Source organism: Pangasianodon hypophthalmus, chromosome 23 (genome assembly GCF_027358585.1).
Source record: "Pangasianodon hypophthalmus isolate fPanHyp1 chromosome 23, fPanHyp1.pri, whole genome shotgun sequence".
In the NCBI taxonomy this organism is placed as follows: domain Eukaryota; kingdom Metazoa; phylum Chordata; class Actinopteri; order Siluriformes; family Pangasiidae; genus Pangasianodon; species Pangasianodon hypophthalmus.
In genome coordinates, this window is record NC_069732.1 from 12,365,401 (window position 1) to 12,382,713 (window position 17,313).

Genomic DNA, 17,313 nt, shown 5'->3' on the forward strand with positions numbered 1-17,313 from the left:
CCACTTCTCAGAAACATCCTGGTACGTGGATCAGCTATGCTACAGTGACGCTAAGTGTGATTGAGAGTCTCAATCCAGGCTGTATTCACACCTTGTGCAGAGTGTTTCTGGGATAGGGTCCGGATCCACTGTGACCCTGACCAGGATTAAGTGGTTGGCTTCTTCATCTTCTTCTTCTACTGAAGATGAATGAATGAAAAAAATTTTTTAAAAGCAGTTGATTTCGATCACCATTGTAGCATTATGGAAAATCCCTGCAACTATGAATTCAACACAGAAATCTCATTATAAACTCATTATAAAGCCATTCATTTTATATCAAGGAAACCATCATATATTCTGCAAATACACTATATGGCCAAAAGTTTGTGGACATCTGACCATCACACCCATATGTGCTTTTTGAACATCCCAATCCAGTCCTTTTGCTGTTATAAAAACCTCCACTCTTCTGGGAAGGCTTTCCACTAGATTTTGAAGCGTGGCTGTGGGGATTTGTGCTCATTCAGCCACAGGAGCATTAGTGAGGTCAGGCACTGATGTCAGGCGAGGATCCTGAGGTGCAGTCGGTGTTCCAGTTCATCCCAAAGGTGTTCAGTGGGGTTGAGGTCAGGGCTCTGTGCAGGACACTCGAGTTCTTCCACTCCAACCTTCTCAAACCATGTCTTCATGGAGCTCGCTTTGTGCACAGGGGCACTGTCATGCTGGATCATGTTTGCGCGCCTTAGTTCCAGTGAAGGGAAATTGTAATCCTACGGCATACAAAGACATTATAAACAACTGTGTGCTTTCGACTTTGTAGCAGTTTGAGGAAGAACCTCATATGGGTGTGATGGTCAGGTGTCCACATACCTTTGGCCAGATAGTGTATATTATACAAGCTAGCTGTATAGGGGATTACTGTGTGCCACCCCTGGTGTGTTTTCACACCTTTGAAAGTGTGGTTAGTGCGTTGTGAGGGGCTTTTCCCAGTCCGGTCGCTAGGCGGAAGTGTGATGTCGCTTTTGTGAAAAACTCCACGTTGTAACGGCGTGACGTCATATCAACTCTCAGATTCAAGATGGCGGACAGTCACAGGTTCACTTCTGTGTAAATAAAGTATCAGGCTAAACGACGTCTAAGCTATGAGCTGTTACATGATTGTGTGACTGTTTTTAGTGGAGAGTTATCTGAAAAGTAACGTTAGTTGTATTACAAGGGATGACTGAGAATGGCAATATAACTAAGGTAAGGATACGGAGGTTCATGTTTTTAGCCCTTTCTCCAGTGCAGTACGTGGAGAGCGTTAGCTAGCAAGCTAGTTGGCTTTAAATATCAAAGTAACGTTATTTAGCTATCAGTTCTCGAAAAATATCCTGACATATTATGTATTTATGAGTTAGCTGGTGAGCTACATGTGTTTGTTAAGATGTCAGTAATGTGATATGGTCGCTTACAACTTGTGAAAATGTTTGCAGGTAAGTAAATAAGAAATCATTTCGACAGCGCGCGCTGTTATAGGAAAATAATCAACGCCAGGGTGCTGTTTTATTTGTTGTAGACCACAGCAGTTCGCCAACAATTACAATGTTCAGTGTGTTAATGAACGACACACCGTGCTCCTTATATTAGTTATATAATTGTATTTAGTGTTGTGGAAGTTAGTTCCTGTTATTAGTCATATTATATCAGCTAGAAACAATTATTCCCTCCCCAAACTAGTATTTTAATCTCTGCTGAAGTTAATAAGACAAAACACACACACACACACACACACACACACACACACAGCTTGTCATGTTACTGACAAACTGAAAAGCTCGAAGTCCTCTGTCCTGAAGACTCTCATGTGAAGGAAACCTTACAGACTGTTACAAAGCGCTGACACTGGAGACTCCTTCCATGAATGTGAAATAAATTCCTCTTTAGGGAAAACTTCACCATATCAACAATTGGACGTTTTTCTGTGTTAAGTAACAGCTTAATGCATTGCAAATAACTGTTTAATGCATTTATTATTAGCCTTAGATGGTCCAACATAAAAATCTTTGTGAATGAGTTATTACTGTAGGAAGGTTAACATGTTAGGATGAGTGCATTAAGATAATCATATCATTTGAATTACAGCTGGCACTATCATCAGTTGGAGGTTAGCACGTTTGCCTCGCACCGCTGGGCTTGAGGATTCGAATCCTGCCTCTGCCCTGTGTGTGCGGAGTTTGCATGTTCTCCCCGTGCTCCGGGGGTTTCCTCTCCAGTCCAGAGACATGCGTTATAGGCTGATTGGCATGTCCAAATTGTCGGTAATGTGTGAATGGGTGTGCGATTGTGCGTGCGATTGTGCCCTGCCCTGTGGCTGATTGGCACCCCGTCCAGGGTGTCCCCCGCCCTGTGCCCTGAGTTCACTGGGATAGGCTCCAGGCTCCCCCGTGACCCTGTGTAGGATAAGCGGTACGGAAAAATAGATGGATGTGCAGATTGACTACCATCGGTGCTGTTATAGAAAATTAATCAAAACTTCTGACCAGTCAGAATAGGGAATTCTTCAAAATTAAAATAATTATCTACATTATGTCTCACAGTTAAGTTACCATTACCATTGTTAGCTCATGCACCTTAGGAAACTTGCAATAAGTACCACAAAAGTTAATTTTTCTGTGCTTTTCTAAATCTAATTCATGTTTCTATCTGTATATCATGTCTTAATTGAATTGTTGATGTCTGTCTCAAAGTTTACATGTTACACTCACCGCTTATCTCATGTTCTCAGGGTTTGTTGGTGTTTAGTATAATGTCTGTTTAAAGCTCTGAGGTGTTTGTAAACTACAGCTGTGCTGTTTTTCCTCACAGCTGAGCTGAGGGATGGAGAGTGACTGCAGGATTCCCATGTCATGTTTAAGACCCAGAGTTCTGGTCCTGCACGCACTTTTCTGGGGATTGGTCTCTCTCAGGTTAGCACACAAGAATACAGCATCATACAGTATAATGCAGACACATACATTATATAATTTGCTTCTGTGTCAAAAAAGTTCATTTCACACCCACAGCACAACGTTATGAGTTGTGTTTTTAAAGTTTAAGTGCCATGTTGTTATTTCATGATAATATATTATTATTTTAACTCACTTTCTTATTTTTTGACTTAATAACTCAAGATATTATGGTTTTGAGTTATTGTCACATTATTTTAAAATATTATCTTATTTTGAATTGATACACACTCAGAAAACAAGGGTACTAAACTGTACCTTTCCTTGTCGCTGGGGTGGTACTGTCACAGGTACATATTTTACCATTAATATGTATCTTTGAATTGGAAATCTAGATATATCGTACCTTTTTAAAAATGATTCAAGGTACATGCAAATTAATAGGTCAAAGATACAAAAGATGTATCCTTGAGGGTACCATCCAGGGGCAAGAAAAGTACCCTTTTTTGAGAGTATATTTAACCGACATAATGCCTTGAGATAACGACATACCACATCCGCTTTATTGGTAATCTTTTGCCCTTTTATTTTGTGTTTTCAGAGTGTTTGGGGCAGCACTTCTTGGTGAGGAGAAGACCACAGGTATGTGTAGCTGTACAGTCATTACTGACAATTACAGCTCATTTATATGTGTGCGAATGTCTGAGTCTGTGTGCATGTATGCGTGTACTGCAAAAATGCTAACACCACACAAAATCACCTCACTTTTATCATGATACTTATACACTGCTAGAATATCTATATATCAGCATTGATATTCCTACAGTCCCTTAATACTGATTATACCATGGTCTGTCTGAATACTCACTCGATTCTGATTGGCTGGAAGGTGTGCGTTCAAACCGTTGAATGCACAGGTAGTTCCAGTCAATTTAATCACTGTTTGAAATTAATGCGCTGCCTGTGAACAATTGTAACCATAGTAGCATACAGTTACAGTTGCATACAGTAGTTAAACTCACAGCTTAGACACGGCAGAGATGCAGGTAACAATTTCTCTCTCTCTCTCTCTAATAGCTATTTATTATAATTAATTCAAATAAATGTAATGTTTTTGCATTACTTTATCTCTGTAGTTTAGAGCAGGCAGAATTCTAGATCTAACGACCAGTATATAAAATAACTAATGAAAATTAACCATTATTTTTTGCCCTTTCAGTCAAATTTTGCACTGCAAACATCAGTGACAGCTTTAACTTGTCAATGCTGCCAAGTGACCATGGTAAAAGCGGGATAACAAAAGTGCGTTACACGATTTTAATTCCTTGCGCTTCATGTCGTGCATTAAAATCGTGTAATGTACGCCTAGCCATGGATCATGCCTTACATATTCCACCATAATTTAGCACTAATGACAAGTCTACACCACACGTGATGTGTGAGCATGTGGTCATTTATCGAAATATGGTGAATACCTCAATCATTAGCTAGCAGATGGTTTAAAAAAAAAAAATTAATGGTTTTTTTTTTTTTTTTTTTTTTTTTTTTTTTTAAATTAAGATATTTACTACTTAATCTTTTTATTTGCAAGTAGGCACACTGGAAAGTGGAGCGTGAACATTTTCGTCAAGTTTGATAAAATCTTGACAAAATCTCATGAAAAAGAGATGTGTCTCAGATGTGTCGTCTGATCTTGTTGTTTTTGCCAACAAAGTTCTTGATTCCAGAGTGATAATGAGATACAAAATACAGGAGGTGGATCAACATTCTCATTCATGAATAGTGCCTTCGCTGTCATATTTTCCCAACTGTGATGAATTTCATCACATAGAATTCATCACATAGTAGGGAAAAGGGTCTAAAAGAAAATAGATATAGATCACTTTATTAATCTCAGTGGGAAGTTTGGACAATCTTACTACCATTTAAGACTTTATAATATAAAGACTTATAAACAATGCAAATGAGCATTTAGCCAACATGCTGAATTAAATGGTTAGCTACTTTTTACATCTTCACTTTTTTTTTTGTAACATGGTGACACAGTATGCTGCTCCTCACATGCATATAAATTTAGTTTGGGTTATGTGTAACATGCATACAGTATACTATAGTTTTCAGCAGATTGCCTAGTCTAAGGTACATGTAAACAGTTCAATCATACTCTGCACCCAGAATGAATTTATTTAGTTTGATGTAAATATGCGCATGTAAACAGAGCCACTGGGCCTATTGGAGTGTATACATAAACATCTTCTCTTCAGATTGATTGAACTGTCAGATTAAACATAAACATAGCTAGTGTAAATCAGTGTGGTAATAACCTTAACATTTTGGTATTGCTTATGCTTCTGAATTGCAGTAACAAAGGCGGTGACCATGCCATGCTGGCAGGTGGAAGAGTTTGTAGTTGCGAAAGAATGCACTTTGTGTAGTGCTTTTCAAACGGTAAGAATTGTATCAGGAAAACTACATAAACAATGTCTATTGCTATTATGATTATTATACCACAGTGCTGTTGAATTCTTAAATATGATTGGTCAGAAGGTGTTGATTAATTTTCTATAGCAGCAGCTCTGACTGTAGTGCTCACTATATTTCAGATAACAGGTTTATATTAATGCGCTCATTCTAGAGAAAACAAAAACTCCTTTTTTTGTCATTTTTGTCTAACATAATATTAATAAGATGCTCTGAAAAGTGAAAGAGTGGGGTTTTTTTTTTGTTTGTTTGGATTTTTTTCCCTATTTTCTCCCCAATTTTGTCATTTGCCAGTTCCCACCAGCCAGCTGTCCCGTATCACACAACTAACCAGGGAGTATGAAGGCTCAAACATTCAAAATCTAAACACAAATGTTAACAGGAACTAACTTGTGGATGTTCCACAATATTAATTGCAACTATGAACAGATAAAAGTACGATATATTGTTCATTAATAAATTCAGTAAATTGCTGTGGTATAAGACAGACAAAACACTTTGGGAGGTGCTGTTATTGGAAAATAATTAACATTTGGGTGGTAGCAAGCTACACCATTGCACCACCCGATCACTGATTATTTTCTTATAACAGCATGCCATGTTGTGTTTTATTCCTTAAATATTCCATTAAAAGTTTGCTCCACATTATAGGTTTTGTGATTGTATTTAACATGTGCAGTAAAAGCCATGGAACTTTACTAATCTCCTTTTGGCTTGCGTTAAATCTCCCCTTATTATCTCTGCAGAAGACGCAAATGGCCTGCATCCAAACAGGATACGTGGAGAGGATTAACTGTACCAAGTCCAACAAAGATGAGTACAAAAGGTGAATATTGTTTCTCAACGTTATTCCTTTCACTAATCTCATCTTTCTGGCTCTGACAGTCAAATGACTTAAATGGTATTTTCATTTGGATCGTCCAAATGTTTCGCAAATGCCAATTATTGTGTGTTTCTTTTGAATGATATAAAGAGCTCCAGTAAGATTACATTATCAAAAGAGCATCATTCGAACACAGAATCAGAGACTGTCCAACACTCACACTTACCACACTAAATAGTGTGCCAAAAAAATCGGCACACTAAAACCTTTTAGCAAGCAATGCTGGTTTACTTGTTAAGCCTTTAGCAGCCACAGTTAAGCTTTCTGCATTCCCATGGCCAGTACACATGTGGCTGATACCACATACTAAATACAGTCAGCTCCAGAATTATTGGCACCCTTCATAAAGATAGGTGGAAAAAAAAGGTTAGGAAAAATGTCTTTCTGGTTAATTAACTTAAGCTTACACTGAAAAATGAAAGAGGTCTAACCAATAATTGAATCAGTCAGTTATAAAAAAGAAACTAAATTTAGTTTTTGAACAAAACTCTGAAGAGTACACATTGTAATGTGCATGGTAATGTGCAGTTTGGGATTTGGCTACATAGTAACTGATACTGAAATACATAGTTATGCCATTATGTACTTAAATAATAAAAAAAAAAAAACTTTACCACTTTCAGTACGCTGACATCGCAATTTTTTTAAAAAAAAAATTTATTTATGGTATTTTAGTTATTATGCACAAATTTAAAACCTGCATAAAACAGGTGGATAGAAACCTCACTGTAGTGTTCATCCAGTCAGATTCACAATAAAATGTTACATGATCATCCTCTTTTTTGTGTGTGTGTGTGTGTGTGTGTGTCTCTAGCTGCCGCTCAGCAGTGATGGAGGAGCACCTCTTTTGGAAATTCGAGGGTGCCATGTTAGGCCTTACTGTTGTCTTTGCACTAGTGGTGATCGGCCGGCAGAGGTCTTTAGACCGCCAAGCCTCGGAAAAGGTTCGCAGGCAGATTGAATCTATTTAGTACTCAGAACTGTATTGAGAAGTATTGTACATGTGATGAGAAGATCTAAAGCGCTCCAGAGTTACAGTGATCATCATTTTGTCAGTGTTCTAGCACTGCTGTAGTAGCCAGTTGAACTGGCCTGGGGTGTGTTCACTGGACACTTGTAGACAAAGCTTGTCATATCTGGATGGATGGACACAGTGTTTATTGTTTTAACTTTGACAGCAGATGTGGATGGCAGATTGCTGCTTCCATGCAACATCTTTTCACACAAGTTGCTCATGATATTTTTCAGTGAACTTTTAACTGTGAAACCACCAGGATTTAATAAGGAAGTCAGCATCTAAATCAGCAGACATTATAATAGAAAGGATTAACAGTTTGCTTATGTGTGAGATTTGTACTTAAGATTTTCTGTTCCCTAGCAGATAATGCACAGCTGATACTACATGTTCTCACTAACACTGTACTGATCTTATGTAAAAAGAGAGTTCATTTTGATATTTGTTCCAAATTAAATTGTATTGTGTTTAGAATTCTGCTAAATATTATTTGCCCTGACTGTCGTATTGAGATATTTTAATTACAGAATGAATCTGACCCTGCTTTACTGTGTGTTTTAATAAGTGTGTTGCAAATCAAATTACAGGGAATGTAAACATGGACACAGGAATCAGGTTTTTGTTTGTTTGTTTGTTTTATTGTAAAAAATGATTATTTTCACATGCTTATGTCCCATAGGAACCTGAGAAATGTTCTAGTTTGCTCTAGTTTTGCTGATAATGTATAGACATGATCAGTAAAACTAGAGCAAACTTGCTCACAAAACAGTTTACAAAAGACTGCATTTCAATTTTCAGTTTAAAATTTTGTGGTTTTGTTTCGGATTCCAGTCCTTATGATTTTGGTTCTGAAACACTGCTTCTGTTTAACTATAAGTGTTTGATTATTTTGTGCATAGTTTTCATTGTGTCTCATCACCAGTTTGAGGTTTTATTTATGAAATACATGCCAGGCACTGCACATATTGCTGCTGACATTTACTCCATCTAAAACATAACTAAACTCTATTATGTAGGTTAATGTGCATAGGTTACTTTTTAAATGAGCTAATTACTAATTGTTGGATATGTCTAATGTCCTTTTTTTCTGCACAAGCAGAAGCTACAGTCGCTGGTTTCAGGTACACAGCTGATCTTTTACTACACCATGCCCGTCTGGTCATGTGTGTTCTCTGGCAATGTAAAACTAGTTTGCAAAAGTTGAGTTTTATTGATTTCATTGATGCAATGAAGAAAAGGCTGCATGCTGTTTTCTCTTTAGCCAGTTTTACTGGTCCACCTGACTGTAGATAATGTATTTTTATGAAAGATGTGAGACATTTCCTATTCTCTGTATTTAAAAGGAGAACTGTGGAATAAACCAAATAGAAAGAATTATTGTTGTGTATTTTTTTTAAACAGCACATGTTGATCTACATGTTTTGGTATTCTTCATAAAGCAAATTATTTTCAAGTGAGGACTATTTCTCAAGCATTTTATACCACTGAAATGTGATTAAAAATTTAAGAAGTGAGTGCAGTTTGACAGGGACCAATTTGGCAATGCTGAGATTTTTTTCAGTCAAGATCAATTCTTTCCCATTTTGCACTGTATAGGGTGAAACATGCAGAGAACAATAGTGTTTATTAGACATACCAGAATTGTTCTTCACCTTCGTTTCACATGTCTGCAAACTCCAAGAAAGCTGTTAAAATCTTTTCCTCAACACAGTTATGCCACCTGTGTTAATTTTTGCATGGGTCGATCTTGTCTTCAAATATGTAAGAGCTTCGTAAATAGTGTTCTATTTAAATGGTATGCTCAGGCACTGTAAATATAACAAGAGAAACAAAATCAAATATACCTGCAAGCAGCGAGTAGTGGGCCCAAGCACCAAGGGTGCAGCAGTGTCTGTTTCATGAGCCAGTGGATCTTAACACTGAACAGATTTGTGAACTTTGAGCCACATTTATTATGCCCCACTTCCTGCTATACCACATCAAGATATCAAAAATCCCCTGGCCATTTAGCATCATGGATATACTGACATCATGCTGATGTCTCACTTCCTGTTGTCACTTGGTGTTGCTATGACAATAAATTACATTTGGCATGTGCATGTGATTATTCCTCATCATAGAACATACATGTGTGGTTTGAGCCACATCGCGCCATCTACAGTAGAATTATGCCACACTTACTTTTGTGCACTGTGTGACCTGTCAATTGATTGCTTCGCCATTGCAAAATCCTTTGGGGTATCAAAAATTCCTTTCCAATTTTGCATCATGGACATCTCGAAATCATGCTGAACAAATTTGGTTTGAGTTAGTGTATGCAATTGTAAAATTTGTTTCTCTTGAGGAGACCCATATTCCTATCACTGGTGCATGTTCTGTGCATGTTGGTGAAACTGGATGCACATAGACAAGAAGTATGTTGAATGCTGTCAAGCTATCAAGCCCTCAGGCCTCCCCTGGCTCCAGGCTTTTGCCAGAACTTGACCACCAGAAGATGACCACCATGGATGATGTTTGTGCCAGGTTTCGTGAGTTTTCAAGCATGCCAAGCACCTAAAAATGCCAAAGTTTTGGAAAATAATAAATAGGCCAAAAACACTTGATGCTTGGACCCTAATTCAGAATTCATTGCCCAGTCATACAATGAATTGCTTGGTCCAGGTTGTTAATTTGTACTCACAAATTCTGACTGGTGTTGATGGGCTCCAGTGGAATCTTCTCTGCTGGCCTTGCATCCACACAGGTAATGATATGTAAAACTATACAAACCTAAATAAACAGTCATGTCAAGCTTGGGATAGTAAGGATGAGTGAGGATGATCACTCTGCTGAAAAAGTCCTGAGCTTCTCCTATGTCACTCGAAACAGACCAGTGACCCATGCCTGTCTGAAAACATTTCTAGCTGACAATTTGAAGGTTTTTTTTAAAGCTATTAAAGATTCCGTCAAACACATTACTTTTACTTCTTCTGAGATAAGTGAATAGCACCATATAGCAGCATAAATGTAATAATCCATGCAGGTAAATCATTTGGACACTGGATCACTCTGTGTAGCCCAGCCACATATGTGAGTATGCTACAAATGTCTAGAACAGAACTGAAATGTCCAGGTCATGATTTACCCAAACAACAGATTACAATCAGGTTCAGGATAATTTTTTATTCCATTTCAGTTGGATCATTTGGTGCCTTATTCACATAAATGCCATGTCAGTGATGAGCTGGCAAACTTCACTGATGTGAATGCAGTGTGTATTATCTTGTTTGGCTACTGATAAAGGTCTTCTCTGACATAGGAAAGGGCACAATGTCATTAATTCTCAGTGTGCTCTGCTTTAGGAAATGTATTCAGAGATGCTCAGTTAGTGCTCCGTAAAGTTCAGCACCGAGTCAAAAACCTTTGATGCGAACATCAGACGCCAAAAACCTATTACTACAATCAGATAAAAACCCATTGGTCAGTACAGCTGGATATATTTAGCTGCTGGCCTGTAATTACTAGGTCTGTTGCATTTGTGCCATTAAATAAAAAACTCTCACCTTTGTACCCTTTAATGTTTGTCTTTTAATTATATGACTTGATAATATTCTTTCAAGAATGCATTCACGATATGTGGTCACATTTCACATAAATGAATACAATAGATCATTTCACCTATGTCACAGTCACCTGCTTGATATTAGCCGCCCTTATTGGAAATGCCTACCTTAATGGAATTATAATGTTTTAACATACATACATATATACCTTTATAATGTATAGTATCTATATAAATGCATATCAGAATAAATGAAGAATTGGATATTAATTATACAGAATCAATGAGTCTTAAAGACATTTTATTAAACAAAAATAAATAAATGTAACCATACATGTGTCTTTATCAAACATACATGAGACGTTTACGAACTAGACAACAGTTTTAAGACATCAGCAACGTAAGATCCCATCAGTGCTAGCCACACTATGCCTGATGGGAAGTGTAGATCTGCAAGCTCAGTCAGTAGCAGCGCAGGAAGAAGGTGTTGCATGCACTCCCTCTCATACAGTCACACAGACGGCCGATGCGTGGTCCGTGCTTCAGGGCACACCGCTCTCCTACATCACACTAAACACCAACACGTGCATATAATCATCATAAACCTGTGTAACTGCACCATGTAATTATGTAGCGGACAAGGTTGCAATTGCAGAATATCTGATCGGTTCCTTGATGCAGAATGGCCACATGACATTACTGTACTGGTTTCATTGTTAATACTCAAAATATCTACAATGGTTTAAAAAAAAGATTTAGGGTGAATTCAGATACAGCGGGACATATAGTTTTTGGACATATAGTTTTCACTTGTCTGAACTTTCTTGCCATTAATAAAACAAAATCCCCCAACACATTTCTGAATCCTCAAGGTGTTGACTACATTGTGAAAGAAAAATGTTGATTATATACTAAAGATGCATGGCTTACACTGACTGAAACCCAATTTAATTACATCTTTCAGAAGTTTGAAATGAATAAATTATAAGTGTGCATTTGAACTAACTTTATGCTTAATTTGTTACAGTGGTACATTTATGTATCATAAATATGTGTAATAATATTAGTCATGACAATTTTGTGACCTTTCAAAATATGGCCAAAGCAATTGGAATTTTTCCTTTCTCGACCTTTTTGGGGTCAACTTCTGGTCTGATGCTGACCACACCCCCTTATCTGATGTCACATGAATTAAGTCATGTTGCATCAATCAAGCTGTTCCGATCCAAGAGCTTAGTGACGTAACCTTTGACTTTCACATATCTGTACAGAAAATAAATGCTGTTAAGTTAAACTGTCTCAATTTACCTGATATCCAAATATACCTGAATTCACTGCAATCAATCTGTAAAATCATCAAACTGTATTCTGTAATTCACCAAATCTGAATGCATAGGAGTAGCCTAATATACAGTGTCCCAAAAGTCTCCATACATAGAAATTAACACTTTTTAGCAAAATGTCTTCCAAAATCTTTCATACTTTTCATACTTTCATATATATATATATATATATATATATATATATATATATATATATATATATATATATATATATATACACACACATTATTGTTATTTTTTTTTTCAGATAGCCTTCAATAATGCCTTTGACAAAAGAAGAACGTATTGAAATCATTCTCATGGCTGGATCGGGAAGCTGTTGCAAGGTTACGATGGACTTCATAACACAGATGTGTTAACACGAGCTCATCATGAGTGGGAGAGATGACTCCATGTGTCTTTACAAAGAAATGGCAATCATGTAGAGGATGTTTTGTATATAAAGTTACATTTTGCTAAAAAGTGTTAAATTCCACTATGTATGGAGACTTTTGGGACACATATATGGACACATACCCCCACACACACAGTATACTATACTATATATATATATATTTATATACACACACACACACACACACACACACACACATATATATATATATATATATATATATATATATATATATATATATATATATATACCTTATATAAACCTAGATTCTTTATAAAAGGCAGCCTAGGCATTAAGGAACATTAAAGAGCATTAACGTAATCCTGTAGGCTAGATATTAATTCAATAACACATGATGTTCCTTTACATATAGCCAAAGATAAGTGTTTAAAGTGATCCTGAAGGATTTGAATTTCACTCTACAATCGTATCATCCAGAAGAAAAAAAAATACAGCTGATTTATTTCCACAGCTGAAATAAATCAGACATCATTTCTCATGCTAAAGTGTGAAAACATTAGAAAGTACTCAGCTGTATTAGTTATTAAAATAAGTTCTTACCCTCGGAATGATGCTTGCTCTTTTATCCAGTGCTATCTGATTGTCTCCATCTCCTTCCAGAAGGCTTTCCAGTGCTTCAGCCTGAGCAAAATATGGAAACAAATATATTTAAAAAATATATATATATATATATATATATATATATATATATATATATATATATATATATATATATATATGTATATATGTAAAACCTGACACTAAGGCAAGAGACACACCTGATCATTTTATCCATCTTAGTATCTTTATAAAATTTTAATCACATGCATCTGAGGAACACCTGCAATCAGAGAAGCCATGTTCCATACTAAAATATGAAATAGTGCATAAAAGTTTTTGTTTATTTGTTTGTTTGTTTACCATGTCTCTGGTGACTAGCTGCTCCTCGGACATGGGCAGTCGGTGGTCCAGAGAAGTGTGAGCCTGACACACAGTGCTGAGCAATAACACACACACGCCGAGATACACCGCTGTCCTGATGCTGTCCATGTTGCTAGAGGAAGAGTTTAAAGCAGACAGTTTCCAAACTTCCTCCCGTCTTCCTCCTCAGATTCTCTGCTTGCAGCAAAACTTTCTCTATTTATACAGCGCGAGCGCCGGACTGACGCATTCACGTGACGTCATCACTCCCGTCCTTTTCCGACAGGTGTAAATGAGTCTCTCAAATGCTAACTGCAAAATAAGGTCAAAAGATAGTCCCAAAAGAGGGAGAAAAGAAGGTGACAGCTGATATGTAGTGCATGTAAACGTCAGATTTACTGTGTGCAAGCAAAGAGAGAGAGAGAGAGAGAGAGAGAGAGAGAACTAGCCAGCCCTGACTGAACAAGCTGAGGAACCCTATACTGCATGTTGGGATTTTTCTATTTAAAAGTTTCAGTGATGTTATTGGATCTCAGTTTGCAGGGGTGCCGGGTATAAAGACATCCACATCAGATTGTCTGCTTTTAATAAATATCTTAAATCAGATTTTTTTGGACGTTTGTGGAACCTACCAAGAACAATGGTACACAAAAAATACACCAAATGGTATGAAGAAGCAACGCTGGGGCTGATTTCTTTCTAGCCCAGACTGTAGACTAGGGGTGTAACCAAGTACGAGTATATTATTCGGATTGAACAGAACAAAACAAATTAAACAAAAATGAGTACATATCCAAACAGTAGGTGGTGAAGTAATCAGGTTCTCTTGTTGTTGTTGTTGTTGTTGTTGTTTTGGAATGCTATCCAGTAAGCTTCAGAATAGGTGTATTCATCGGGATTCATTGCAGGATGAAACAAAAAATAAAAGTCACGAGAGGTTTTTATTTTAATATGGAGCTCAGAGAAAGCTCAAGGAAGCTCAGAGGAGGGTTGCCAAGTTTCAAAATTTTTGAGCAATAAACAGATACAGATAATGGCATTGTGTTACACCCATTCTGTAGATTCATGCAGACTATCAGTGACAGTCGCGTTCAGTGAAGGGCTGCCTAGATTTTCTGTGCATTTGATGAAATTTTTTAGCCCACTTCACTGAGGCATCTGTAACACATCATCAGCAGTGATTGAGAAGGTGCCTATGAAATACAGTCATTGGTTGAACAAACCCGAACGAGGTGGATTATTTATTCTATTGTCCATTTTTCCTCAAAATAACTTTGAAGGAGATGCTAAATATACATGCATTGATCAACCCTAATAGTTTCATTGGTGAATTATTGTTAGATGATAACTTGTGGCATTTCACAAGGGTTTATCTTAGGACCCATAGCCTCCTGTTAGAGCAAATTATCTGGCAGCACAATGTTAACTTTCTTTGTTACATGGGAGACACACAGCTATATATGTCACCTGAAATCCAATGACAGCTGCTATTAAATGTCTCTAATTAATTGTCTTGAAGATATCAAGAGATGGATGGCTTTCAATTCCACCAATTAAATGAGGGCAAGTGAGAATATAGTTTAATTTTAATCCCACTAATCACATTAACATTCTTATTAATAAGCTTGTCCATCTTTCCCCATATATATTCTCTTTTTTTATGAACTGGAGAAAATAACTGATACATTTATTTCTTCTTGCATTGACTACAGTAACTCACTATGCAGTGAGGTTAATCAGTTCCTATTGTCCTGTTCACAGTTAGTACAGAAGGCTGCTGCCAGATTGTTCGCTGAAGAAAGATTATATTTACCCAGTGCTTTACTCCATGGAAAGATAAGGCTAAAGTCTCTTGCTGCTATAAAGTAGAAACCTGCATGACCAAGTCAGGTTATCAGTTTGAGGTCAATTAAGATTAGCCATTATCTTGAACCACAAAAAAACATTACCACTTTACTGCACTACACACATGAGCCTGTTTCAGACTTTTATATGCTGTGGCTTATCCGTTTTGGTTTGAGCTATTGTTTAATAATGCAATAAGACTTGAAAGTATTGTCATTAATAATAAGCTTTGTTCCTATTTAACAGTAGACAATAATCATATGATGAAGAAAATTAGATTTAAATGGAATTAGTGTGCAAAATATACATTTGTGTTAAACAGAGTATATTGATGGGTTCCACCCTGCCCTCCCAAGGGAAGCTGTCCCATGCTTAGGTTCACGTGAAGCTCCAGGGGATCCACTCACATGTTTGCTAGGTCTGTGTGAATGCGTTATGGTGGTTAAAAACATAGATTTGTCTCAAGTAAATTGGTTAATAAACAAGAAACGTCTGTGTTCATCTAGGTTCTGAATGGTGATTTCAAATGCTGAAAAAATTAGTAAGTGTAAAATGTATAAGTGTAAAAATATTGTAGAAAGTGTAAAAGGTAAAATGTGCAAATAGTTTTATAGTTTTTTTAAGCCTAAAATGCTCCTCTGGTATAATTGTGTCCTCTTCGTGCTCTAAAAGAAGGCCATCCAATTTTTTCTACATCAGAAAAGGTGTGGATTCTTGTGATGTGTGAATCATACGATGATTCTGACAAGGCATGATAATCTTAACGAGAGCAGATCCTAATCGCCATGACACCAAGCACATATATCCAAGACCAACAGGTGGAATAATGACCGGATGATACGAATCTTAGATATTTTCACCCAGCGCTTAGGGTTTGTTTTGGCAGCACCATGGCTCCTATTCATATTAAATGCAAGAATAAACAGTTCATGAACTTTTAATATTTGGATTATGTTTTGGGGCATTTCTTCTAACACTAGCTAGATATGAATTTAAGTGTTTGAGACAGAGAGGCCTCTTCTACAGTTTTGCACTAAAACATATACAAATAATTACACGTGTATTTTCAATTTGCCACACTATCCAGTATGCTCAGATAAAATGTCACTAAGCACATGGATACAAAATTATTCGTCTTATCTTAGAGTTTGTCTTTGGTTTCTGTATTATGAGTCATCTTAAGAGTAGGTAAATAAATGAATTAATATATAAGTTTGTTTTGTAGGGACTTTGGTAAACTTTCTTGACTTTTATAGAGAACCTTGGACTTTTCTGTCAAACGATATTTCATTAGACTCTACCATGACACATTGTGTCATACATTTTTTATAATGCTTTGCTTGATCCAGTGTGCTCTACAAGGTTAATGTGGTACCCAGTTGAATAGTTGAATAATGGCCTGATAGTGTGGAGATGGAGAGACATGGCAGACCCTGAAGCACTGAATAATGCAAGATCCACACAAATAAACAACATAAATAAACATCCACATGTGCAGAACCTCTCCCTGCTGGAACATTGTATGTTTCTGTCTTTACAGCCCCGGTGTTACAGGCACAAGTGGATGGAGGCCTTTTTCCCACTGGGCAAATGTCATTGTGTTGTGTTATATATGAACATGTAAGTGAGAGGTTTTAGATGAGGTATTTCCTGAAAATTGTTTATGATGGAAAGAGGAGCTTTGACAGCACTAATGCAAATGTATTACAACTGACAACTATATACATTGTAGTGAAATATATTAGACTACATTGCACATTATGCGATCTTGTGTGCAATATATGACACATTTTTGTCACTTTTTAGTGATCTTAGCTCACTGCAGCACACTAATAATCTGATCATTGTATTATCTTATCAGATATCATATTATTCAATTGGTCTTCTAAACAGCATGATACTATATCTTAAATCAGTTTAAAGTCGTAATCAGGTTTGAAGAAATCTGCTAAAAGCAAATATGTGTAAGCCCAGTAATCAG

General features: G+C 36.8%; 2 protein-coding genes across 2 annotated transcripts; one reads left to right on the forward strand and one right to left on the reverse strand.

Annotated features, from left to right (window-relative positions):
• Window positions 1–1,028: 1,028 nt before the first annotated feature.
• On the forward strand, window positions 1,029–8,662 carry jtb (jumping translocation breakpoint). Its single transcript, XM_026930182.3, has 6 exons — window positions 1,029–1,227; window positions 2,830–2,930; window positions 3,511–3,551; window positions 5,272–5,357; window positions 6,137–6,216; window positions 7,088–8,662. Exons 2-6 carry the CDS (start codon window positions 2,842–2,844, stop codon window positions 7,242–7,244), a joined length of 453 nt encoding a protein of 150 aa, XP_026785983.1. The 5' UTR covers window positions 1,029–1,227; window positions 2,830–2,841; the 3' UTR covers window positions 7,245–8,662.
• Window positions 8,663–11,113: 2,451 nt separating this feature from the next.
• On the reverse strand, window positions 11,114–13,730 carry cart4 (cocaine- and amphetamine-regulated transcript 4). The gene is made up of 3 exons (XM_026930111.3): window positions 13,488–13,730; window positions 13,128–13,208; window positions 11,114–11,399 (listed from the first exon to the last, which is right to left on the reverse strand). The coding sequence occupies exons 1-3, from the start codon at window positions 13,614–13,616 to the stop codon at window positions 11,292–11,294; spliced, it is 318 nt and encodes a 105-aa protein (XP_026785912.3). The 5' UTR covers window positions 13,617–13,730; the 3' UTR covers window positions 11,114–11,291.
• Between the last annotated feature and the right edge of the window lie 3,583 nt (window positions 13,731–17,313).

Coding starts and splice junctions, on each gene's coding strand:
- cart4 (XM_026930111.3), bottom strand. CDS start 13,616: ATGGACAGCATCAGGACAGCGGTGTATCTCGGCGTGTGTGTGTTATTG. Junction 13,209..13,487: donor AGCTAGTCACCAGAGACATG/GTAAACAAACAA, acceptor TATTTTGCTCAG/GCTGAAGCACTGGAAAGCCT. Junction 11,400..13,127: donor GAGCAAGCATCATTCCGAGG/GTAAGAACTTAT, acceptor GTTGGTGTTTAG/TGTGATGTAGGAGAGCGGTG.
- jtb (XM_026930182.3), top strand. CDS start 2,842: ATGGAGAGTGACTGCAGGATTCCCATGTCATGTTTAAGACCCAGAGTT. Junction 5,358..6,136: donor TGTGTAGTGCTTTTCAAACG/GTAAGAATTGTA, acceptor TTATCTCTGCAG/AAGACGCAAATGGCCTGCAT. Junction 6,217..7,087: donor AACAAAGATGAGTACAAAAG/GTGAATATTGTT, acceptor GTGTGTCTCTAG/CTGCCGCTCAGCAGTGATGG.